Source organism: Engraulis encrasicolus, chromosome 21 (genome assembly GCF_034702125.1).
Source record: "Engraulis encrasicolus isolate BLACKSEA-1 chromosome 21, IST_EnEncr_1.0, whole genome shotgun sequence".
In the NCBI taxonomy this organism is placed as follows: domain Eukaryota; kingdom Metazoa; phylum Chordata; class Actinopteri; order Clupeiformes; family Engraulidae; genus Engraulis; species Engraulis encrasicolus.
In genome coordinates this window covers 30,030,060-30,054,936 of record NC_085877.1, presented here as the reverse complement: position 1 = coordinate 30,054,936, position 24,877 = coordinate 30,030,060, and the positions used below count along the sequence as shown (strand labels likewise).

The window sequence follows — 24,877 nt, the reverse complement described above, 5'->3', positions numbered from 1 at the left end:
TTTTAACTGCGCCAGAGACCGCGTGACTGTTCCAAATTGACAGTTGCCTATCGTCAGGTGTCACCGTGACTCCGCGAAGCAGCGGTGTGCAATTTACATTTTGGTTAGGACTACAGCCTTTATACAGCGCGGTCTCCGTCTTCGGCGAAGAGGTAGAACTAGCTGAACTTAGCCGCTATGGCGAGTAGTCATGGACCCGGCGATGAGGAGGTGGACGACTCATCATTCACTACATCACATGCCGAGTAAGTGAACTCAACAGTTTACAACGGGTCTCTCTACTGTGTCTGTCTTCAATGATTTCACGTTAAATACTCAAAATAGCTAAACATGTTTGTTTAATCTTTCATTTTTAAACAAGGGTTGGCATGCGAAACCACGGTGGATATCATCATCAAAGTGCTCACAACCAGAAGAATCAGGTGTGCCTTCAGAAAATGCACACGCTATTCACTCAAAATCGTTATTTCATCATGTTTTAGGCCTATTTAATATATGAAGACGGCCACACAGTAGCCTTGAGCGTTATTCAGTAACTTCAGCATGTTGACATATTAGCTGGTGCACCCTCGAACCCCACCGGGTGAAAACACATGTAGGTAGGCCTGCTGTTTTAACACATAGGCCTATGGCTGCTTGTACAGTCATGGGAATTCTGCACTTTAAAAAGCTACACAATGAAACATATCTGCTCTGCCACACGAGGGTCATTTCACGTGAAATCAGACAGACAGTCTAGAAAAGTGTAAGAGGTGAAATTTAGACCACAGGTTCTATTGGACACTTAGTGACACGATTCAGGAAAGACAGACAAAGGGAATAACGGTTATGGTAGTTTATTTTTCACAATTCATGATTTAAAATACAACATTGAAAATATAAATAAAATACACAAATGTTTCAACCAACAGCGGTATAAAGTGCTGTGTGCGTTTTGCATAAATTAATCACAATCTGGAGTTACAAGAGGACCGTACAAAAGTTAAGTTAGGTTAAGTTAAGTTACACAAGTCACACCACTGCAATCTATAAATAGGGAAAATAACAACAATTCATAGTCATTTCATCTCATCAGTGCACGAAAGGCAACCACGGCAAACCATAATAGAGTTCTTCAACGCGGAAGCATGTAGTAGATTGTAGTCTTTCATGTTAGCATTTAAGGACTTCCTGGTTCGTATCGGCTTCCGGCCTCCATTGGGAATGAATAGGGGCCAGTTTCAAATAAGCTCCGAGTGCAAGCACGCGCTTAGCGAACCCCCGCAAACTGTCGAGGGTGTTAAAAATAGGCTGTAGGTATGACATGGTTGATCATTTTGTGTCAAACTTCGACATAAATACGATGTTGCGTCCATATGCTTAAACCGGAAACTTTTGGCGACTACAGAAGCGGCGCCTGTATCTAACGTCATGTACGTGCGGAGGGTTGTACCCATGGCAACCAAAGGAAAGCATGTAGTTCGGAAGTTTTAATGATCAGAAAGGGGTTAGCAATATTGAATTATAATCGTCATGATTTAACATGTGAATACACCAACATGATGATACGATCCGTTCCACTAATGAGAAAGGGATGCGGGGACACGCTAATGTTCGTTGTTGGCGTGCAACTTATATTTTTGCCAAACCTGAATCTCTATGGCGTGTTGCAATGTAAAAAAAATCGCCATAGAACCGGAAGTCCAAACGCCGCATACAAGTTGACATCAACGCTGAAGATCTCTATTACTGACACTCATTAATGCCCGAAAACATCACGTTGCACACTGGGCCACATTACAGTAGGATTCACTACACCCATAAAGACCTAACTGTTGTACAGTCCTCCTATGTAGCCTACTCAGCGGAGTTACCCAAATGTCACTACACAATACCGCTGGGTCACACACGCACACACTCGCTCACTGACACACACTCACACATGCACACAGTTCAACAGCGGGGGAGAAATAATCAATCCCCCGAAAATACAACAAACCAAATTCCCGTGCTGCTGCTGGCCTCTCAGCCGCTGCTGCCGGACGTGGGCTCTTCAATTACTTATTGCAGCTATAACACGCGCAATACCCAAATGCAACTTACCCACAGTTCCCAAAGCGACCGGCCGCACGCAATGGACACAGCTACAGCCCACGTCCCGGCACGACAGCTTGTGGCAGACAGCTCAGCAGCCCTGCTCTGACCCTGCTCTCCCCAACAATGAGCAAAACGCTATTTTAAAACCATACCCTGCTCATCCGCCGCCAACCACCACAGGTGCGCCTGCCAATTACACCAAACGAGTTCAGGTGCACCCCTTGCAGCCAGCGCGGCTGAGCCCCACCCCCAGCGCTTAGCGCACCAGCCTACAAAAGGGTAGGACACTATGTATTCAGCCTTGATTTAAAATATAAGTTTTTTTGATATTCAATTTTTAATTTTTCAATTTATGATAATATTCTGAGGGTTGTTGTATTCCATGCTGTTGTGTAATTTGTAGAGCCAGAAAAGTGCTTTCAAATAACACCACAGACATCTTTGTGACTTACACTGACTAATAGGGTGGTTGACGATTAAGGGCGTAACCGTAATGCCAAAAAAAAAAAAAGGTTTTCCAATTCCTGAAAAAATTGATTGAAAAAATTGGGAAAAAAATAAAGCACTTAGTGGTCCGTGGAATTTCGCCAAATTTTTTGCCATTTTTGAGAAAATGTGTCCTGCATCAACACATTGCATAGGCATGTCACACCGCAGGAAAATGAAGTCGCACCACAGGAAATTCACTGCATTATGGCCATTTTAATCCTTTTGTATACATGACTGACATCTGAGCTCATGCTAACTTGATTGTGTTTAATCTTAATATGTGTTTTCATTTATAAAGAACTTTTTTTCCTTCTATAAGAGCAGTCACACCACAGGACACCATAAAATGAACCTAAGCATTGCGTGACAGAAACGTTGCAAAATGAAGACATATTAAGAGGTTATAGTCACCTTAAGCTTCCACAGCACTCTCCAATAACTGAGGTACTGACTGGTTAGGAGCCAGTCTTTAAGACCCTTGTAGTTGGCCTTGCAGCTGCCCGTTCACAAACATTGACATACATGTCACCTCACAGGACGCAATTTGTGTTACGAAATTGAACTTGTAGTTAATATTACTGTGTAAGGTAGGGTACTCTGCATAAGTTATAAATAGCAATTTACCGAGCACCCTTAGTCAAAGGTTCTTTTCAAGGAGTTAGGATAATACAACTATGACCATTAAGTAAAGTTTCAAAGCATTGCCGGCATTTATTCATGTAAAACAACACTCAAGTGACAACTCTTTTCTCTGTATAGACTCTTAAAAGTGTCCTCTGTATTGTCCGTTTCAAAGAGGAAGATAAATTAAATAGAAAAGTAGAATAAATAAGAAAGTAGAAAAAGAAAAACCCTCAGAGCTCTGAATTAAAGAAATAAAATAAAATAATCAAATAAATAAATAACTCTCACGTCCAAAAGTGTCCATCTACCCGGGTAGTGTGTTTTTATGTGTCCCACGTGCGGGTGTGTGCAATGAATCTCCTTATCTCTGGAGCCTGGATGCGGAACGAAACGCGGCAGTAGTGGAGACGAATGGCCAGACGCTCCTCTTCTCAGTCACTACTGGCCGCGCGTGCACCCAGGGAAGTTCGGCGATAGTTCGTTGGGAATCAAGCTCTTAAAAAAACCAACCGGAGGAAAGGAAAGAAATAAACATAACCAGTGCAGTCCGGATCTTCTTTCAAACAAATCTTGCTTCTCAAAGGTGTTACAACTTAAACAAAATAAAATTCTTCAACTGTTTCATGAAAATAAAGTAAATAAATGAACTTGTGATCTTCTTTCTCTTACTATTGTTCTTCAATGCGATCGTTTTCTTTCATTGGTATATCGCTCTGTATCCATAGCAACCAGTGCTCTTCATCTACGTCTCTCCCTTCCTAACAGTGTCTCTACTGCCACCTAGTGGACAGGAAATGAAATAACAACTACATAGACAAACACAAAGGAAATAGGATAATAAATGTAATCGTAATGTTTCACTGGGTTACAACTGTCTTCAGTTTTTTCTCACATTCACATATCTTAATATAAAGTTAATATTTATGCAATCTTGCCAAATTCTTCATACATTAGGCCTATTAAAAATGTTGTTGGTTAATTTATATATATATTATATTCCAGGTTTCATTAATGTTACAGTCAAACCGCAGGATATTTCACATATAAACCTTTACATAAATCTTAACAAAAATGTTTCTTCTCATCTAAGACTAATATGAAGCATAATGTATCACATCTTCTTTCATTGACATTTGTTTTTTAAAGGAAAAATAACAGTTTTGTAGGTTTTTAACCAATGTTACAAAAAAACAAGGTGTCACGTCTCCCACCCTATAAAGGCTGAATGCATAGTGTCCTACCCTCATATGTAAACCTTTTCTAGTCTGTTTCTCCCTTAATATTGGTGTTAGATTCACACAAATGCAGTTCTGGGGTGCTACCTTGCTACTAAACAGGCACAGCAAGTATGATTGAAATCTGTGTCGGTTGGGTCCCAAAGTGTCTGATTTCAGGTGAAATGACCCACGATGAAACACCTGCTCTTGATGAAAACGTTTTTGTGTGTGACAGATCAGTGTCCTATACACTCATGGCACAACTGAACACCTTCCTCTTTTCTCCCTTCTCACTTGTGACTTTGTGAAAGATACACATTTCCCACAATGGCCAATGACACTATACATGACACTTGCTGTTGCATGTGCCTATTCAGTAGTCTGCATTCATTACAAGGGTCTTTCGATATTTTTGCAGATGATATCACCAGGGCTCTCCATGATAAAAGGTGAGTAGCCTTATGATTGACCACTATGAAGGCTGAATTAAATTGAAATAAATAAGTAATTATTTTACTGTAGTTACTTTGTAGATCAGTTGACAGACAGAAATGGCTGGCATCAGTAGTCATCTAAAATCTGCACCCAACTATGATGGAATATTTTGCGTTTCCCCATCATGTAAATTGATTGTCTCGAGCAAAAGGCATCGTAACTTTTTGTGTGTATAGTTTTGACAAAGGTTAGGGGGGCTTTAAGAAATAAAGATTAATTTGAGGAGTACCATCACAAATATGTGATTAGAATTTTGCCCAAATTTTGAGTTCTCATTATGATGTCATAAGGACTTTGCAAGATTTTTAACACAGACTTCGATGGGAGCAGTAGAGTGTTCCAGTAAAATTCTAGAAGAACCTGGGGAAAGTCCTTACTCCTCAAAGGGTTAAAAAGCACTGACATACGGTAAATCACAGGCATCAATAGGCCTACCACCTCGCACACACAGCGGTAGATGGACTTTGGCCTATAATTACAGTAAAGTGTAATAAATGACTGTTGATTTGACAATAGGCTTATTTCCGTCTCTGTCCCTTTCGCACAGTTTTCAAGTAGGCTACTCAGAACATTTGTTTGTCATAGCTGCATTTAGGGACTCCACATATTTTCTCACTCATCGTAGGAGATGTGGTATAAGGCTGTAGAATATTACATTACATTACATTACATTGCATTTGGGGTTAGTTTTTTTTTTTAAATTAATAAAGAGTACACACACAGCGCACACGCAAACACATAAACACAAACTAAACTAAACTAAACTAAACTAAACATCATGTCAAGAGTCTGCCCTGGGGCTAGGCCAGCTCAAGCATTAGTTTAGTAGCTCCTCTCGAAAGAGGAAGGTCTTAACTTGTTTCTTGAAGGCTGCAAGAGATGTGCTTAGTCTTGCTGCCTCTGGGAGACCGTTCCACCACTTGGGTACAACAACGGAGAACAGTCTTGACTGGGAGTACCTAGAGCGACTGGATGGCAGAGCCAGATGGCTTGTGCTGGATGAGCACAGTTCTCTTCCAGTAACATAAGGCGTTAGTAGGTCCTTCAGGTAAACTGAAGAATAATTGGACCAAAAGACAAAGTGGCAGAAAAATGGGCCTCTGCAAGTGTTATGCGTGTGCCTCAATTGACATGTAAAATTATGCTGCTTGATTTTCATTCTGTGGTGATGCACAATACAATTAATAACAATAAATGGTCTATGTATGGCAAACACTGAAAGATGTTAATAATCATTACAGTTCATCCAGTTTGTGTATCATCTTTGTCTGTTGTTTACTTGACAAGGGTTGACAATGATAACAGTCATTCTTGATTGTGATGCCAACAAAGATTTTTGAGTTACGGCGGGGTTGTGTAGTGTTCATTTCACAGAATTCTCAGCCTCAGCAATGATCTTTCTTTACTTTTCTTTTATCTCCTTGTCTTTGTTCTTCTCTTTTCAGCCCCCCCTTGTCCTGGGCCAATTGTGTTCCCTCATGCCACACACAACAGCTTGACGCTGGCCTGGAAAGCTCAAGAAGGACAGAGCGAGCCTCAAAAATTCAGAGTCACCTGGACAAATAAGAAGAAGAAGTCCGAAGGGCGGTCTATTGAGACGGAATCTTCAGCCACAGAGCTTCGTATTCAAGACCTCGGTCCCGGGCAGACGTATGACTTTACTGTCGCTGCCGTCAATGACAGAGGAGAGCTGGGGCCAAGTGCATCAGCAACCAAAGCCATGGGTAAGACAGACACTGACTCTGTACATATGTTAGCTGTTTGATGTGCTAACAAGCAAGTGTATGCATATAGTAAGTACAGACTTAAAATTATGCGCTGTAATGACTTTTCAAGATTTAAAAAAGAGTGATTTATGAATTGTTACGTCTGTTACAGTAATTACTGTATAACACCATTACTGTATTTTCCCATTGAACCGGATCATTTACTGCATTATCTAAGAACCATACTCATTGCATGTACATTAAATACCAATTATTTATTCATTCATTGACATTAGCTCTGACTGTATGACCTGACGTTTGCTACTTAAAAAAAATGTCAATGACCCGTGTACAATTCAATCCATTCTTTCAGAGGTCCCGGTCCCTGAGGGTCTGACTGTGAAGAGAATGGAAACATCTGCATGCCTCAGCTGGACGCTTGCTCCAGGGATGGAGGGAATGCCTCACTCTTTCCTCATCTCTTACCGTAGCTCCGAGTGCGGCCGTAGCTCTAAGCACGCACCGATTATTATCTCCACTACATCCCGCAGTGCGGTCGTAACGGGCCTGGAGCCACTCGAGGAGTATACTGCCTTCGTCAAGCTTGTGGGGGAAACTGGGAGAGAGGTCTCATCTGCTGCATGCACTATCCCAGCTGGTACGTCTACTTTTTTGAATGTTTATAGTTATACGTTTCCATGGTTCTAATGTCTTCCCTGGTACGATGCATGAAATGGACACATTTATGTTTTAATCCTACAATGTCCCTAATAATAAAAAAAACCCTGTTCCCCATCCCTCATAGAATCTGTGAATATTATCATTCTATTACCTTATTCAAAGGAGTAAAGTTGTCAACAACTGGACTGAACTTTTGGTGTCTTCAGTTTTGGGGTTGAAGTTATACATCTCTGGTAGGAGATGCTGTGTGTCAACTGTAGTTTAGGTTGATCTTTAGACCACTCTCCACTGTCCCTCAGGTATATCTGTAACATCTGTAAAGATTTCTTTGTGTTTTTCTCACAATTCACAATGTTGTATTCCCTTCATAAATATGTTTTGTAATCTGCAACCACACATGGAGTACATGTCAAGGTCTTTCTTGTGTGTAGAAGAAGGAGAGAGGCCTTGTCTGCTTCATGTACTGTTCCGGCTGGCACGTCAACTACATGTACCGCATATAGTATACACTGTAGATATGCAGTGGTTGAGTCTATTGAGTCTATTGCTCCCATAAAGTTCAAACCCCCATGCACAGCTCAGGGCAAACCTTTGCTTTAATGACTGCAGGATTAGTAAATATTTTAAAAGTTAAAGATGAGCCACAGCCCAGTGCTTGACTTTACAGACAAATGTGTTTCATGTGTAGTGTCATCAGGTTCACTGAGGAATATATTTCCTTTTGTTCCTCACAGCTCTCCATCCTCCTGAATGTAAAGTGTTGACCCCTACCTCTGTGTCTCTGAGTTGGACTCCTGCTCCTCAGGATGGACCGACAGACCGCCTGAAATACTGCATCACCTGGAGGGGTGAAAGGTCGGGAGATCGTTACTGCACCGTGACGCCTGTCACTCAACTTGAAGTACAGAATCTACATCCAGGAGATACATATAAGTTTACCGTAGCAGCCATCAGTGAAAGTGGGGAGGAGATTCAAAGTGTGTCAGTATCCCAATGCATGAGTAAGTGTTTCTATTTTGTTATATTGCACTGGCTAAAATAGTCTTCTAGCCACTAGCTATATAATTGCACCAGGGACTGTAACCAATACCCTGTAATGGCTGAAAAAGTTTAAGCGAAGCGTATTTTAATGTACTAATCATGTATTTGTATCATATGGAAATACAACTGAAAGGTATGGTATAATTCCACCAGTTATCCTGAATGAAATTCAATCCGAAATAGCACAACTGTTATGTTTATTTTATTTAATCGATGGGCCTACCAGATTTCCAGGAGGTTTTTGTTTGGTTTCTTACAGTCTAGTCATTTTGGTTATACGTTATGTACTAACATTATGCAATATCTCTTTTCTCTTTTTCTCAATGTCATTATTATGAAATATTTATTTTCTTCTTTTCTGCAACTTTATTTATTGCCATTGTTTCAGACATATCCGGAAAATGAAATGCAGTCCATAAGAGCACAACTGTTCTTTGTTTTTTAACATTCTGGTTATTTTGGAAATATGTAAAATATTTTTTGTCTGTTAACGTTGCTGCGTTTTTGTGATTCCATTGTCGCAGACATACCTGTTCCAGAGAATTTGACTGTAAAGAAAACGGAAACATCAGCAGACCTCAGCTGGACTGCACCGAGCAGTATGGAGCGAATCCCACACACTTTCCTCGTATGTTATGGCTATAAAGGGGGAAAAGCCCGGTTTATCTCAACCGCATCATGCAGTGCTGTCATCCCAAGCCTGCACCCGCACACCGAGTACAACGTCAAAGTCCGCGTGGTGTGTGGAAACGGGACTGAAAGCCTGCCTGCTACAATTAACTTTTACACCGGTACGTCAGAAACACATTTAAAAGTATGTTGGTTTGTCTAAAAACACCCAACATTGTGAATGCCCCCAAACAAACAAACTGTCAAAGTGTTGAATTTCACACTGCTGTATGTGGTTGCTATCAATGACTCGAGGTGATTTCTTTGTGATTCAGAAAACGGTTCGCTAGTTACCTCAGTAAAAGATTCAAGATTCAAGGAGTTTGGAGCAACAACACTGCGTAGTTTGAAGTAGGCCTATAGAAGTAACCAAAAAGAAGTAGTCAAATAAAGTCTAAATTCATGAAGTAGATCATGAAGTATAATAAATTAAAGTAAATAATAGTAATAATATGAGTAATAATAAATTAATCAGGTAAATCAAACAGTAAAATGAGATCCCCTCCACACAATTCAAGGTTAATGGTAAATTGAGTAAATTGGGTAAAAGTACATATACATTGCAGGGTGAATTTGTACATGCGATGTAAGGTGTAATCCACTGCAAGGCATAAACAGTGACAATTTCTGAAATTGTGTCCCTTAACATCAGGAATCAACAGGAATCAACAGGAATCAACAGTTGAGACTTTCTGGGTGAAGTCTTTGACACCAACTTCTGCTGAAGTTAGCTGGACTCCATCTCAAAAAGAGAACCAGATCGCAGGCTCGTTCCAGATCTCATATGTCTGTGATGGGACAGATCTCAAGACCGTCACTACTGATTTATGTAGTACAGTCATTGAAGACTTGAAGCCAGCCAGCGAATACCTATTCAGTGTCTCTGCCGGATCGGAGGGTGTGCACCCAATCATGCTCGGCTCCACCATCTTCTGCCCTGGTATGATTTAATGAATGACTTGAGTTCTTGAGTGTTTGTTCTTTAGCCTTTGCGGAGAGCCTCTGTTATAATATTATTGACAGCAAAATGGTAATGATCAAAATGTAATCTGTTACTTAAGGCAATATGTTGCAGAAATGTAGTACTATAAAGATGATAAAAAGTACTGTAATAACCTTGTATTTTTGCAATTACCTTCTAGGCGTTCCAACTCCAGGACCAATTCAAATAAAATCTGCCACACCGACCTCCGTATCTCTCATGTGGAAATCTCTGGGGTCAGACTATGGATACAGAGTCACCAGAAAATGCTCCAAGTTCGAGAGTACTTTTACAGTGTGGGATTCAGGCATTACCATCCATGACCTCGACCCTGGGGATGAACTTGATATCACTGTATTCACATTGAGAAATAAACAACAAAGTTCTTCCTCTAGTCATCTTAAATATCCGGGGATGAAGATACCCCAACCTACTGACCTTCAGCTTGATGTTCATAGCAAGATGGTGACATGGAAAAAGCCAGCAGCAGTAGGCCGTGTTTCATACCTTTTGACAGTCACCAAGCAAGGGGCTAACATGTTCAATGCATTCACTGAAAATACACAGTATACTCTACCAGAAGATGCCTTCAAGACTGACTGCAGCTGCGTCATTTATGTTAGCACCGTACTGAAGAGTGCTCAAAGCATCCCAAACGTGGTGGCGATCGATCAATGTAAGTTACTGGATGGATAGATAACGAATGTATAATACAATTATAACAGTTTTGATATCATAGTAGTAATTATATATACAACACTACTATTGATAATAATGTATTTGTAATTTTTAAATGTGTTTAAACAAAATATCTTTGCATATTTTTTTTAAGTTTTACAACATTTGTTTTTTTATATAGTTTATAGCAAGTCAAGTGTTTCAGTGACAATTTCCTTTCATATGAATGGCGTAATGTTTGGTGCATTGTGGTTGTCAACAAACATATTCATTATTGTATTTCTTTTTGTGGCAAGGTCGTGTGGTCACATACCCAGGCAAAGAGGCACACCCAGCACATAGTCAAATCACGCCCACTCCTCCTAGCCATGCAGGTAGGACTTGAAATAATGGTAATTACCTTAGAAGAACTTGTTTTATACAACATCTTGTGTGTTTACAGTATCTCTGTTATATTCATATAACTACGAGGTAGTATTAATCATTTCCCTTCCCAGGTCAGCAAATGTTTAAAAAACTAATGCATTTATCATTGTATTTCTTTTCACATCAAGATCGCAAAGTCAAACAGACAAATACTGTAAAGAGAAACACTTGATACACAGCCAACACAGCACCAGTGCTGGTTACGCAAATACTGTAGGAATTGAATTACTATGGAAAATAAGAAATGTTTTTGATATGTGTGTTTTTTTAGTGTCTGTTATGACCTGTCAAATTATTTTATATACCATAATGTGTCTGCTTTTTAAACACCAGCAGCACAACGAAATCCAAGTGTAAATGACCAATGGTTTGCACCCATTTAATACTTACAGAAATGCCCATATTACCAAAGTATACTGTCTGCAATCTTACTCCAATTGTACCACTAAGTGTAAAATGGTGAAATAAGTTTTTGTTTTTAATACTGTTAAAAAGAATGCAGAGCTGTACCAGAGTACACTTGAAGATGATGGTGATGATTATGCAATACTTTCATGTCATGACCTAACTATTATTTTCACATTTTTATTTGGTAATACAAAGTCACACACACAGGCAAGGAGGAACGCCCAATAAACCACCAAGCACGCCGAGCTCCTGGCTATGCAGGTACAGTAGGATTTGAACAGTGCCAGTGCCCTGGGCAAAGGACAATTTTTAGTCATTTTGGATAAACCCTCCAATTAATGAATAAATAGAAAAAAGATACTGAGTGTGCTCTATTCCCTACGTTGTTGGACTACTCCAGAGACGCACCAACAATATAGGAAGAGCGTAGCATGTTGAAGATAACGTAAAATGTAAAAAAAAAACATTTTGGCATCGTAGACTATAACATGAAAAGTACAATCTGGTCATTACTGAATCTGTGGAACCAATGACTGGTATTCAAACTGGTTCAAACCGTTTAACTGCACTGCTACAGTTTAACAGCCCAGCACAGCAACGTCATCACCTTGTTAAACCTCTACAACGGATTGGTAGACCGATTCAAACAAAAAAACTTTGACATACAGCGCATACACATTTTAAAGTGTTGTGATTGCAGTACGGATTTGGCTTCATTTTGGATTATTTCCAATGGAGTGGTACTAAACCAACTTGCCAGGGAAAAACATTTTCTGCTGCCAGGTTGGTTCATTTAGTTTACTAGGATACAGGATTTATGTTTACTTTAATTAATATTAAATTAATATTCTGCTATAAGAAATTGGATATGTGTATGCTGAGGGTTTTATTTGTAGATCTACCTTTTTACATCCACCAGGTCTGGGACAAAAAAACTTGCATTAGTAACTTAATGTCTTGAAATTAACTTAGATGTCAGTTTTCTTGAAATATTATTTTATCTTACAAAACAGAAGATAAAGACACATCCAGACAATATGGGAACAGCCAATCTGCAACATCCTATGGAAGACCTGCAGGTATGATTTCAAAAGTGATGGTTCCTTACTGAAGACCTTATGTGTAATACTGTGTTGCTTGTGCACCTTTGTTTTGTTTATGCCTTCCATATTTTAAGTTGTTAACAAGGACCAGTTTAAGAAAACGTGTACACCTCTCATGCAGATGTAACATTTCAAAAGTTTTATTGCATACAAAGAGAATTAAGTGCTACCCAAATGCAAATGTTTTGGCCATAGGCAAAATAAAGCACTGTGCAATAAAGATTTCATATTGGGGACAGATAGCCAACAGTGCAGTCATTAATATTTGCACCATTGTTTAAATATCCTGTGATCTTAGCATGGAAATTCAGAAGATCACTCCTCATGGTTGTATCAATATTGCACAGAATGTACGGGTCTGTGTATCCGGTGTGCTATCGTGTGCAAAATTGACATGAAAAGTTGCATGGTCACACGTTTGTGCATGAAATGTGCAGCAAGCATAAGAGGTGTGTGAATTGTCCTCAACTGGTTATATGCATGATTTATAACACGTGTGCGTGTGTGTGTGTGTGTGTGTGTGTGTGTGTGTGTGTGTGTGTGTGTGTGTGTGTGTGTGTGTGTGTGTGTGTGTGTGCGTGTGCGTGCGTGCACGTACACAGGTGAAGGATCAAAGAGCAGTGGTCCAACACTATCTACATTTAAGAGTGGGTCTTTTTTCATATTTATATGATCTGACTTTTGCTTAAAGGGACACTGTGTGAGATTTTTAGTTGTTTATTTCCAGAATTCATGCTGCCCATTCACTAATGTTACCTTTTTCATGAATACTTACCACCACCATCAAATTCTAAGCATTCATTATGACTGGAAAAATTGCACTTTTCATACATGAGAAGGGAGATCTTCTCCATGGTCCGCCATTTTGAATTTCCAAAAATAGCCATTTTCAGCTGCAAAAATGATTCTACTTGGACCATACTAGAAAATATTTGTGTATTTTAGTAAACTTTCAAGTAAAGATCAAATTAGGCTGCCCCGTTTCAATGAGCAGTTGCAGTACCTTTTATGACAATTTCCTGCACAGTGTCCCTTTAATGGTAGAGAATGTAATAGTTTTTTGTAAAAAAAAATATATATATATATATATATATATATATATATGCTGCTCGTTCACAATTGGCATCATTTTATGAATATTTACTAAGTAACAGTGGTGGACAGTAACGAAGTAAATGTAATTCGTTACTGTACTTAAGTAACATTTTCATACTTTCATACTTTACTCAAGTATTTTCATTTGGTAAGACTTTATACTTTTACTTCACTACATTTCAAAGCGAAATTTAGTACTTTCACTTCGTTACATTTACAGAAACACTCGTTCCTTACTCGTTCCTTTTTTTATTTAAGGCGATACACGGCAGGTGAAGTAATTAATTTTTAATGCCCTGGTCAAATGAAATCTGAAATTTCACGCTTGTGTGAAGAAAGTGAAACTGAATCCGATTGGCAGACTCAGAGATTCGCCATTGTAATTGGTTGTAATATGTCACGTGACAACAAGCTCCACTGCTCCACTGTACAGTTTCAGAAGGAAAGCGAGCAGAGCAAGACCACTGATGTGTCCACTGTTGCGACTTACGAGACTAATTGAAATAAGAAGAAACGGTACTTTCTAGTAACATGCAGAAAGCACAGCAAAACAATAAAGCAGGCGACAATAACGTTGTTAGAGTGTATTAATCTGCACGTCGTATTCGTTGTGTGAGGGGGGAGAGGTTTAGCTCGCAGGCTGCATTCGCCTGACGACGAAATTTGTCAGATAGGCTTCGCGTTTGAACTGAACAATCAGTGAAATGATACTTAATGTAGGCCCTACTGCTTATTTGACTTACTGCGCTATATCTGTGTTATGGCTTACAATAGAGTCACTTTTTGCCGCTTTTGTAGCGTGTTGGTTTCTTGAGTCAAGTAGCCTACACAGGATGCCTAAACATGCTGCTTATTCCAAACTATCCAGGCGCACAACTCCGTGATAGCATTCTTTCCCCTCACATTGCAGTATTTTCTGAAGTAGTTGGGGATATCAATTACTTGTCTAATAGACTCCCCCTGTCACAAAAAAAAAAATGATTTGCTTCAACTTCATGGAAAAGAGGGAGTATAAAGGGTTTGTATCTTTACATGAGGATTGCCATGCCCACCATATGTTACAAAGTGAGGCTACATGCAACATGTATCCTTGCAACATGTATCCTTTCCCCTTTAGTCAGGTCAGTAGGCTACAGTGGATATGAAAAGCTTTGGCAATACCACCAAAGTGAGGTTGTAAAAAAACAACAGCAACAAAGTAAAAAAAGAGAGAAAAAGTGGGACTTTGGCTAAATATTGGCCCAGTGATGTGCACAGGCACAAAAGGCTTTTTCATGATCAGACAGATAAGTGTTCCAATTAAGTTGTATCAAGTAGGCTATTGCAAATCATTGGCATCTAGCAAATAGAGACCATTACAAGTATTTGAAGATGTTCCTATCTTTAAAGGTAGCTTAGAATCACAAGAAGTCTGTTTGTCCATACATAGGCCTAAGCCAACCTTAACATAACCAAACACTACATACTACTACTACTACTACTACTACTACTAATAATATAATATAATATAATAATATAATATAATATAATATAATAAAATAATAATAATAATAATAATAATAATACGAAGAAGAGGTCTACCAAAACCATAATTATAACAAAAAATAAACAAAGTACTTTATTGGCTACTACTCTAACTCCTTGCTGTCACAAATAAGTAGGCCAATACTGGACTGTAGGCCTACGGCTGGGGGGTATTGTAGTAGTTGTTCTAATAGGCATATAATCAATTTCAGCCTAATCATATTTAATATTAATGGCCCTTTCATGTGTTCTTTTGGGCATGTTAGGGTCAGTATTAAATGTTTAGAGAGGTGAAAATGAACTTCTGATGCTATAACATCCATGGACTTACTCCACAGTGTTTCTGAGGCCTGTTATGGCCTAGTTCTAACATGTTGGTATAGCCTATGCAAATCAGAGGATATTTAATTAGATATGACCAAACTAGGCCTACAACACTTAAATATTAAAATTGCACCAAAGGCTTCATTTTTAAATTTTTACTTTTTACTTTTAGTACTTAAGTATTTTTGACGGCAGATACTTTTGTACTTCTACTCAAGTAAAAAAGTGAGGTGAATACTTTCACTTTTACTTGAGTAGTTTTCAATGCAAGGTAACTGTACTTTTACTCAAGTACATAACTGGTGTACTTCGTCCACCACTGCTAAGTAATAAACTAATATATTCTAATTCTAATATATTCTGGATATTAGATACTAACAAAATTATTTCTACCTCTAGCATCTTAAAATGCGAAACAAATATATGTAAAGACAATTGGGGTCAGATACAATGAAAGTTACTACAGTACCTAGCGTGCAAATCAATGGCATCCTAACCACTTTCTGGCACTGTTCTTTATTTTTCGGCAGAGAAAAAGTATTACTTTCATGCCTCTGGAAAGACAAAAAGCTACTGTTCCGAAATCCAAAACCTCTGGCTTCAGGGTCTCTCTGAGGTGAAATCGGTGGACAGTGCTCATATGATCCTGGCCATCTGCATGGTGGTGTCTCGGGTAGGAACCGACGTTGAAGCAACATTGAGAGAAATCCCAGGTACAGTACTGTAGAAGAGACATTCCTAGCCTGGCCCAGGCACACCCATACACTGTAAAACTTGTGCGTCAATATTTCAGTAAACTTTTATAAATCCAGAGTATTAACAACACTGTCAGTCAAATTACTGTAACAGTGGAGTCAAAAGAAACCATCATATTGGTGGCCAACAAAGTTGCTGCTCTACACAGTCTACTTTTTTATGGTGGGTATACTGTATATTTGAGCATTTTTTGAAGTGGGTATACTGTATATATTTGTGCTATTCAAAACAATGGATCAATCAATTTTAAGTGGGTATACTGAAATCCCTGAAATTTAGAAGTGGGTATACTCCGTATACCCGCGTTCTACGTAGACTACACCACTGTATTTACACAATATTGAGTTGAATTATCTCTAAAAGTGTTACACTGAAACAAAGTGTCAAATGAATATTGACAACACCTCAGTATCACCAAAACATTTTTCAATGTGGTGACCAAGATCAATCAGCTAAAGAGTGAGACCAGTCCAGGGTCCTAAATGGACATGACTTTCCATTGAACTCCATTTATTCTCCTAGTCTGCTATAGTCTCCATAGGATTGCATTTTAAGAACCGTATGTCACGTGAGAAAGAAAGTCCTTGTGAACTGTCTAAAAAATGTTGACAAAACAAAAAATGGTAACAACCTGAAAACTACCAAGTACATATTCTTAGCATTAGATATGCAATGCCCATAGACTTGGGTTACATGTATAGTACTATGCTGTATATCTGCATATTGTAACAATCTTGTACCGCTTTCCATGTTCACTTCATTTTCCCACAGTAAACAAGCCTACCGTACTGGTAGTGATGCATCACACATTTGACCCTACTTATGTAGTGCCAGACAGCAGGAGGTATGCCAAGGATGGCATGCTCGTTGTGGACTGCCTGTTTTATGAGGACCAGGGCTTGCTGAGATGTGAAACCAATGACAAGGCAAAGTCTACTGTCCTGAATTGGATAGAGAGCAAGGTAACCCCCCTTCCATTCTGAATCACAAACCTCTCACTATTGTTACCTCCGTTATGTGATCGCCCAAATTTGTGAGTGTGTTCGTCACGCTGCTATTACATGGCCTGCCAGTGTGTGTGTTCGTCACGCTGCTATTACATGGCCTGCCACAGGGTGCGCAAGGACCACTGAGGAGGAGCCCTGGCCTGAGCAGCACCACTTACTAACTGGCGTACCTTCACGCAGCCACCTTCACGCAGCCACACCGGGGCAGAGCATTGAAGTGAAATGCATTACCGCAGTCAAAATCGCTATCAAAAAGCAGCCTTAGCTACAGCCTCGCAGATAGTTTAAGTTCACAATGATGTCACAAAACATTCATATAAAATGAAGCTCAAAGAAAGGCGCGCGCGAATTGCGTTAGTCCAGGGTGATTTGCTGCTTCCCCAATCCCCGCGCACTGAGGCCATCAGCACTACAAACATTCCATAGACTAGTTCCTAGACTTCATAACGAATGAACGCTGGAGATGCGGCGAACAGTGATTTTCAATACGAAATAGAGAGCAGGCCCGGGTGCCGATCAACTGCCCACAGCACCAAGACCAGCTCGCAATAATCCTCATGAACGGATTCCCATAGGCTATTCACAGGTAGGAGGAACTTCTCCAACAAGTGTAGTGTCGGGATATGCAATGATTCCGCCAGTCGAGTCGACATGTCTCGCTAAGCAATTGCGTTTGTACTACAACGTTGGTGTCACGATATTGCAACAGCTAGAAATGATAGAAGTGTATTTACCTCTCAAAAGTTTGTTTAGCCTTACGAAATAGCCCAAAACAATAACTGACACTCCACAACCATCCATGCACTGCCACTGGATCAGGGGATTCTTGCACATTTCCTTCTGATTCAATAATTAAGTGAACGGCTCAAAGTAGCCACAGTATGTTGTCTTGTTATTACAAAAAATAACTAGACTGCCTGTGCAGTCGCCTTCGACTGCTTAAGGTATATCCCCGAAACGCGACGCTTCCAGTCCCCAATCATTCCTACCACTCCCGTCCACCTTTTCATGAACGTTTATGATAAATACAAAATATAAAATAAATATATCTAATATCTATACATAGATCAATGACGTGCATAGGCTTAAAACCAAATGACTATTGTGAAAATGAAGGAAAAAATGGGGCAAATGGTAACACTGTTTTAATGGTTCACTATTACAGAGGATATACCACATTAGGTACAGTGTAATAACCAGTGTAACAATATTTAATACCACGTCATACCAGTGTGACACCATGTACCAATTTTGTACTTACAGTGCCCTCCATAATTATTGGCACCCCTGGTTGAGATGTGTTTTTTAGCTTCCAATTATTTTATTTTTTTTCTAAATAATATGGGACCTAATGGAAAAAAAGAGAAAAATCCAACCTTCAATACAAGTGCATTTATTCAGTGGGGAAAAAATCCCACATAAAGAAATCATTATTTGACATCAAATAATGTGTGTCACAATTATTAGCACCCCTGGTGTTAATATTTTGTACAACCCCCTTTTGCCAACAAAACAGCACCTAATCTTCTCCTATAATGTTTTCACAAGATGGGAAAAGACAGAAAGAGGGATCTTCAGCCATTCCTCTTTGCAGAATCTCTCTAAATCATTCAGAGACCTGGGTCCTCTCCTCTGTACTCTCCTCTTCAGCTCATCCCACAGGTTCTCAATGGAGTTGAGGTCAGGGGACTGAGATGGCCATGGGAGGAGCTTGATTTTGTGTCTGGTGAACCATTTCTGTGTAGATTTGGCCATATGTTTAGGGTCATTGTCTTGCTGAAAGACCCAGTGACGACCCAGCTTCAGCTTTCGGGCAGAGGGCAACAGATTTTGATTTAAAATGTCCTGGTATTTCAAAGCATTCATGATGCCATGCACCCTAACAAGGTTCCCAGGGCCTTTGGAAGCGAACCACCCCCATACTTCACAGTGGGTATGAGGTGCTTTTCAGCATGCGCATCTTTCGTGGTACGCCAGACCCACTTAGAGTGTTTGTTGCCAAAAAGCTCAATCTTGGTCTCATCTGACCAAAGCACACGGTCCCAGTTGAAGCCCCAATACCGCTTGGCGAACTCCAGACGCTTGCGTTTATGATTGTGAGTGAGGAAAGGTTTTCTCCGTGCATGCCTCCCAAACAGCTTGTTGGCGTGTAGACAGCGCCTGATGGTTGATTTGGAGACTTTGTGACCCCAGGATGCTACCATTTGTTGTAATTCTGTACCAGTGAGCTTTGGAGATCTTTTGATTTCTCTTACCATCCTCCTCACTGTGCGTGGTGGCAAAATAAACTTGGGTCCTCGTCCAGGCTTGTTTACCACTGTTCCAGTTGTTTTGAACTTCTTAATTATTCCTCTCACAGTGGATATGGGCAGCTGCAGTTGAGTGGCAATCTTCTTGTAGCCTCTGCCTGACCTGTGAAGGTCGACGCACATCTGCCTCACTTGTATGCTGTGTTTCCTTTGTCTTTCCCATGTTTAAGAGTGGGTAAGAGAAATGGCCTCGGTGTCACGTCATATTTATACCCCAGGGAAACAGGAAGTGATGAATTACTAATTAAATGTTCCTACATACTCTGGTAAACTTTGTAAACTACTGTAGAAATGACAGAAATGCTTCAATTATATTTATTTCCTGGGAATTGTTAAGGGTGCCAATAATTGTGGAACAGGTGATTTAATGAAAAATAATTATTTTTTTAGTCATGGATTTTTTATTTTCTTACAATTCATTTGAGTTGAAAGGCTACATTTTCCTAAAATTTTCAGTGTTGACAGTATTCTTCTGCAATAAAACACTGCATTTAATTTAAGGCTTTTAACCACATCTCAACCAGGGGTGCCAATAATTATGGAGGGCACTGTATATCATGTAGGCTATTTGTGTGTAAGTGGTATTACATGGTATTGCATATTTGTACACTGGTATTACAGTAGTATTACATGGTGTTACATATTGTTACACTGGTTATTACACTGTACCTGGTATTGCCTATTTTTACACTGGTATTACACTAGTATTACATGGTATTAAATATTGTTACACTGGTTATTACACTGTAGGCCTACCTGATATGGTAGATTCACTGAAATGGTGAACCATTAAATTAAGGAGTTACCTGGCAAATCAATCCACCCAGTCAGAAGTTATGGGCCAAATAAAAATTCCACCATTTTGAAAGTGTTGACCTCCATTGACTCCTCCATTGACTCGAATCAGTTCATGAACCTACCCTGCAGCATTCACACACCAAATCTGGGACAAATCCATCCACCCGGTCAGAAGTAATGGGCCAAACAAAAATTCGGCCATCTTGAAATTGTTGACCTCCAAACTCGAATCAGTTCATGAACCTACCCTAGAACATTCACACACCAAATCTGGGACAAATCCATCCACCCGGTCAGAAGTTATGGACCAAACAAAAATTCGGCCATCTTGAATTCGGCCATCTTGAAAGTGTTAACCTCCAAACTCTAATCAGTTCATGAACCCACCCTAGAGCATTCACACACCAAATCTGGGACAAATCCATCCACCTGGTCAGAAGTAATGGGCCAAACAAAATTCGGCCATCTTGAATTCGGCCATCTTGAAATTGTTGACCTCCAAACTCGAATCAGTTCATGAACCTGCCCTAGAGCATTCACACACCAAATCTGGGACAAATCCAAACATCCGTTCAAAAGTTATCGCGTTAACACGAAAGACCTTACGCGGCGGCGGCGGACGCGGCGGCGGCGGTGCACGCAAAACCATTACATCCCCGACGCTCCGCGTTTCGGGGATATAATAATAATATATATATTAATATATATAGGCCTATTACTGTGCGTCGGGAACCGCTGCACTACTGTAGAATATGTAGGCCTACTACGGGTGTTGGCCAATGAAAATTGTGCTTTTTAATTTGTATTTTGTTTTAGATGGTAGCCTAATGAAAGGCATGCTGCCAATCATCAACAATGTGACTAATATGTAGCAATGAGCTTCAAGGCTTAAGTGCATCTGCAAATCACAGAAGGCATAGGCTATAGCATGAACAATCACTTTGCCAATAAAACAATCAAAGTTGAACTAAACAGACCACAGCTAGAGGACATGGAAATGATAAAAGAGACAGATAGAACTATAATTTGGTTACGACTTGACGGTTCAATTACCTGAACACAAATGCTATGTAGCCTATAGGCCTAAATGCATGAAACCACATCTACACCCATGTCCAAAACGAACTGAACTTCCTTGGCGGAGGTCTGCATTCTCTGAATGCATTTCTAGTTGTTGTATGTATTGCTCCAAATTCCTGTGTCAAAGGCATTCAAGCAACAAGTTTTTTTTATTTGTAGCATCATCTGCAGAGCGCCAGATTTACTGTATGGACACAACATTATGATTTTAGGATTTTGAGCCTTACTTGCATTATTGGCACATAATGTTTTTCCCACGTGCACTACTGCTACTATTTATTACACCCCTCTATGTCTATATTACCAGGTGTTTGTCATGGTCACATTTAACACAAAACACGTTTTGCTTTTCTTTTCTTTTTTTCCAATATATATATTTTCTCTTCATCACAGATAGTTGGCACTCAGCCAAAGGGGACATCATATGTTAATGGTTTGTATTACCACTTAATGTTCATCTTTCTAAGTAGTCATTTCTGATTTTATTACATGAATGATATATGCTTTTTGTAATTTCTAGCTTTTACAGTTAGTTTTACACGACATTTGCATGAGTTAAATATAGCTTCCTTTAATTATACTGCATGTGAAATACTTATATGAACAACTGACCCACCAATGGGCTATTGTTTTTTCGTTTGTTTGTTTTTACAGAACCTTCAAGATTTTGAAGAACGACTTTGATGGGCAGTAGGAATGGTACAGTGGAAGATTTCACGCCTTTGCCATTTTTCTTTTTTTATTTCACAGAAGTCCTGTTATCAAATACTGAATACCTTATACTCAGGATGTGATTTTTCCACCATGGAAATGAGTATTGAAATCATTGTACTCATCAGAATTACACATGTAATGGGAATACTGCCCTACAAAGCAAAAAGGCAATAACTACATAGAGCTCCACACTGACTCAAATTACTTTCAAATGAGCCTGTAGTTTGGGTTTTTACCTTTAGCTTTACTGTATATTTTCATGGTGTTTTTTTGCAGATCAGTCATTTTATTAAACTTTTTATATTGATATGCGTCATTAAAATCATAGTAACTCATTTTCAACAACAATGCAGTTACTGCCTTCTTGCTTTGTCTAATGGTAGAGGAACATCTCATGTTAATGTGAAAATATGTTAACAGGTTGACAACACTGAAATACTATGAAAGATCTACCATAACTACTTACGTATGTACAACAACAGTATAACTGGGGGCAGTCTTGGACTAATGGTCAGGGAGGTGGTATTTGGATCAGAGGGTTTTGGGTTCGAATCCTACCCTGACCAGGCCCCTCCCATGGACTGAAATCAACACTGTACAATTACTTTATCAACAACTGTAAGTCCCTTTGGATAGAAGTGTATTATATTATCTAGAAAATTCTAAATGGAATCCGTTTAGTGTTTCATAGTGTACAGTATATTGTACTGTGATTATGTACACAGGGTGCATGCAGGGTTTTAAAAAGTATTAAAAGGTGATAAATTAAAAACCCAAAATTTAATGGCCTTAAAAGTAGTTAATTTGCTCAAAAGGTATTATTTTTTGTTGTACCATTTTGACAAAAAAAATGTTGATTCTGTAGGCTATCTGAGGGCACTCATGGGTACGCGGTTAGGGCGTCAGGTTACCAACCTGCCAGGTTGGTGGGGGGAGTAATTAACTAGTGCTCTCCCCCATCCTCCTCCATGACTGAGGTACCGAGCATGGTACCGTCCCGTCGCACTGCTCCCTCTCGGGCGTCTTTTTGCAAAAAATGAAAGTGTAATGTAATGTTAAGGAGGTAGAAATTACAAAAGATGTCTTGTTAATACTCACATTGGAGTATCGTGATGGTTGTAAAAAAAAATCTAAAGGTAGTGACAAAAGGTATTAAATGGTAGTAAATTTGACTGCAAGATTGGTGTATATACCCAGTTTGTATCAAGTAGCCTATTATTATTTATATCCCCGAAACGCGGAGCGTCTGGGATGTAATGGTTTTGCGTGCGCCGCCGCCGCGTCTCACCGCCGCGTAAGGTCTTTCGTGTTAACGCGATAACTTTTGAACGGATGTTTGGATTTGTCCCAGATTTTTTGGGTGAATGCTCTAGGGCATGTTCATGAACTGATTCGAGTTTGGAGGTCAACACTTTCAAGATGGCTGAATTCAAGATGACCGATTTTTTGTTTGGCCCATAACTTCTGACTGGGTGGATGGATTTCTCCCAGATTTGGTGTGTTAATGCTCTAGGGTAGGTTCATGAACTGATTTGAGTTTGGAGGTCAACAGTTTCAAAATGGTGGAATTTTTATTTGGCCCATCATTTCTGACTGGGTGGATTGATTTGCCCAGTACTACCTTATTTTAACAGTTCCGATTTCAGTAAATCTACCATATTAGGTACAGTGTAACAATATTTAATACCATGTAATACTAGTGTAATACCAGTGTAACAATATGCAATACCACCAGCTACAGTGTAATAACCAGTGTACAATATTTAATACCATGTAATACTAGTGTAATGCCAGTGTAACAATATGCAATACCATGTAATACCACTTACACAAAAATACATGATGTAGTACAAAATTGGTACATGGTGTTACACTGGTATTACATGGTATTAAATATTGTTACAATGGTTATTACACTGTACCTAATGTGGTATATTCACTGTAATAGTGAACCATTAAAACAGTGTTACCATTTGCCCCATTTTTTGCTTCATTTTCACAATGGTCATTTGGTTTTAAGCCTATGCACGTCATTGATCTATGTATAGATATTAAATATATTTCTTTAATATTTTGTATTTATCATATACTGTACGTTTATGAAAAGGTGGACGGGAGTGGTAGGAATGATGGGGGACTGGAAGCGTTGTGTTTCGGGGATATACCTTAAGCAGTCGAAGGCGACTGCACAGGCAGTCTAGTTAATTATGGAACACAGTACACATAGACCACCCCAAAGTGCTTTATTGCATTTTTATTTGCTTTGAATGTACAGTATGATGCACAACTCTAGGCTTCTTGAATGTGACAATAATTTCTCTGTGATAGGCTATATGATGACTACATTGGAAAAAAAGAAGAAAAAACACAATAAATGCTTTGATGGTTAGCTGTTGTTGAGTTTGCCTATCTAGACTTCTGGTACATCGATATTTTTTTATGGCAAGTTTATATGTTGAGGGTTATTGTATATACAAATATTTACTCAACAAGAGCTTGATAAGTGTATAGGCAATCATATTCTTCATCCCATTTGCCATTTTTACTTTATGTGTACAATAACGGCCATACACACATCAAGTAATAATCAGAAATGAGATGAAGTATGTTAACTGCCGGCATACGGAAACCATCTATGGCAAAGTATCTCCCTAACAACCTGCTCATCTACAAAT

General features: G+C 39.3%; 1 protein-coding gene across 3 annotated transcripts; it reads left to right on the top strand.

Moving 5' to 3' along the window:
- Nucleotides 1–23,374, top strand: LOC134437105 (usherin-like). 3 transcript variants are annotated; one of them, XM_063186553.1, is made up of 17 exons: nt 1–245; nt 362–422; nt 4,825–4,855; nt 6,347–6,625; nt 6,981–7,265; nt 8,023–8,289; nt 8,854–9,120; nt 9,651–9,938; nt 10,141–10,656; nt 10,955–11,032; nt 11,688–11,753; nt 12,509–12,571; nt 13,198–13,242; nt 16,069–16,251; nt 17,066–17,256; nt 21,882–21,921; nt 22,143–23,374. In XM_063186553.1, the coding sequence occupies exons 1-17, from the start codon at nt 178–180 to the stop codon at nt 22,157–22,159; spliced, it is 2,745 nt and encodes a 914-aa protein (XP_063042623.1). In that variant the 5' UTR covers nt 1–177; the 3' UTR covers nt 22,160–23,374. The 3 variants fall into 3 exon arrangements, with proteins under 3 accessions (XP_063042623.1, XP_063042622.1, XP_063042624.1); XM_063186552.1 differs by having other exon boundaries at nt 12,506–12,571; XM_063186554.1 differs by lacking the exon at nt 13,198–13,242 and having other exon boundaries at nt 12,506–12,571.
- Nucleotides 23,375–24,877: the final 1,503 nt, after the last annotated feature.

What these genes read in the sequence shown, in the direction of transcription:
- LOC134437105 (XM_063186552.1), top strand. Translation starts at nt 178, where the DNA reads ATGGCGAGTAGTCATGGACCCGGCGATGAGGAGGTGGACGACTCATCA. An exon ending in TGCATGCACTATCCCAGCTG is followed by an intron (nt 7,266 to 8,022) that starts GTACGTCTACTT and finishes TGTTCCTCACAG; the next exon opens with CTCTCCATCCTCCTGAATGT. An exon ending in CCGAGCTCCTGGCTATGCAG is followed by an intron (nt 11,754 to 12,505) that starts GTACAGTAGGAT and finishes CTTACAAAACAG; the next exon opens with AAGATAAAGACACATCCAGA.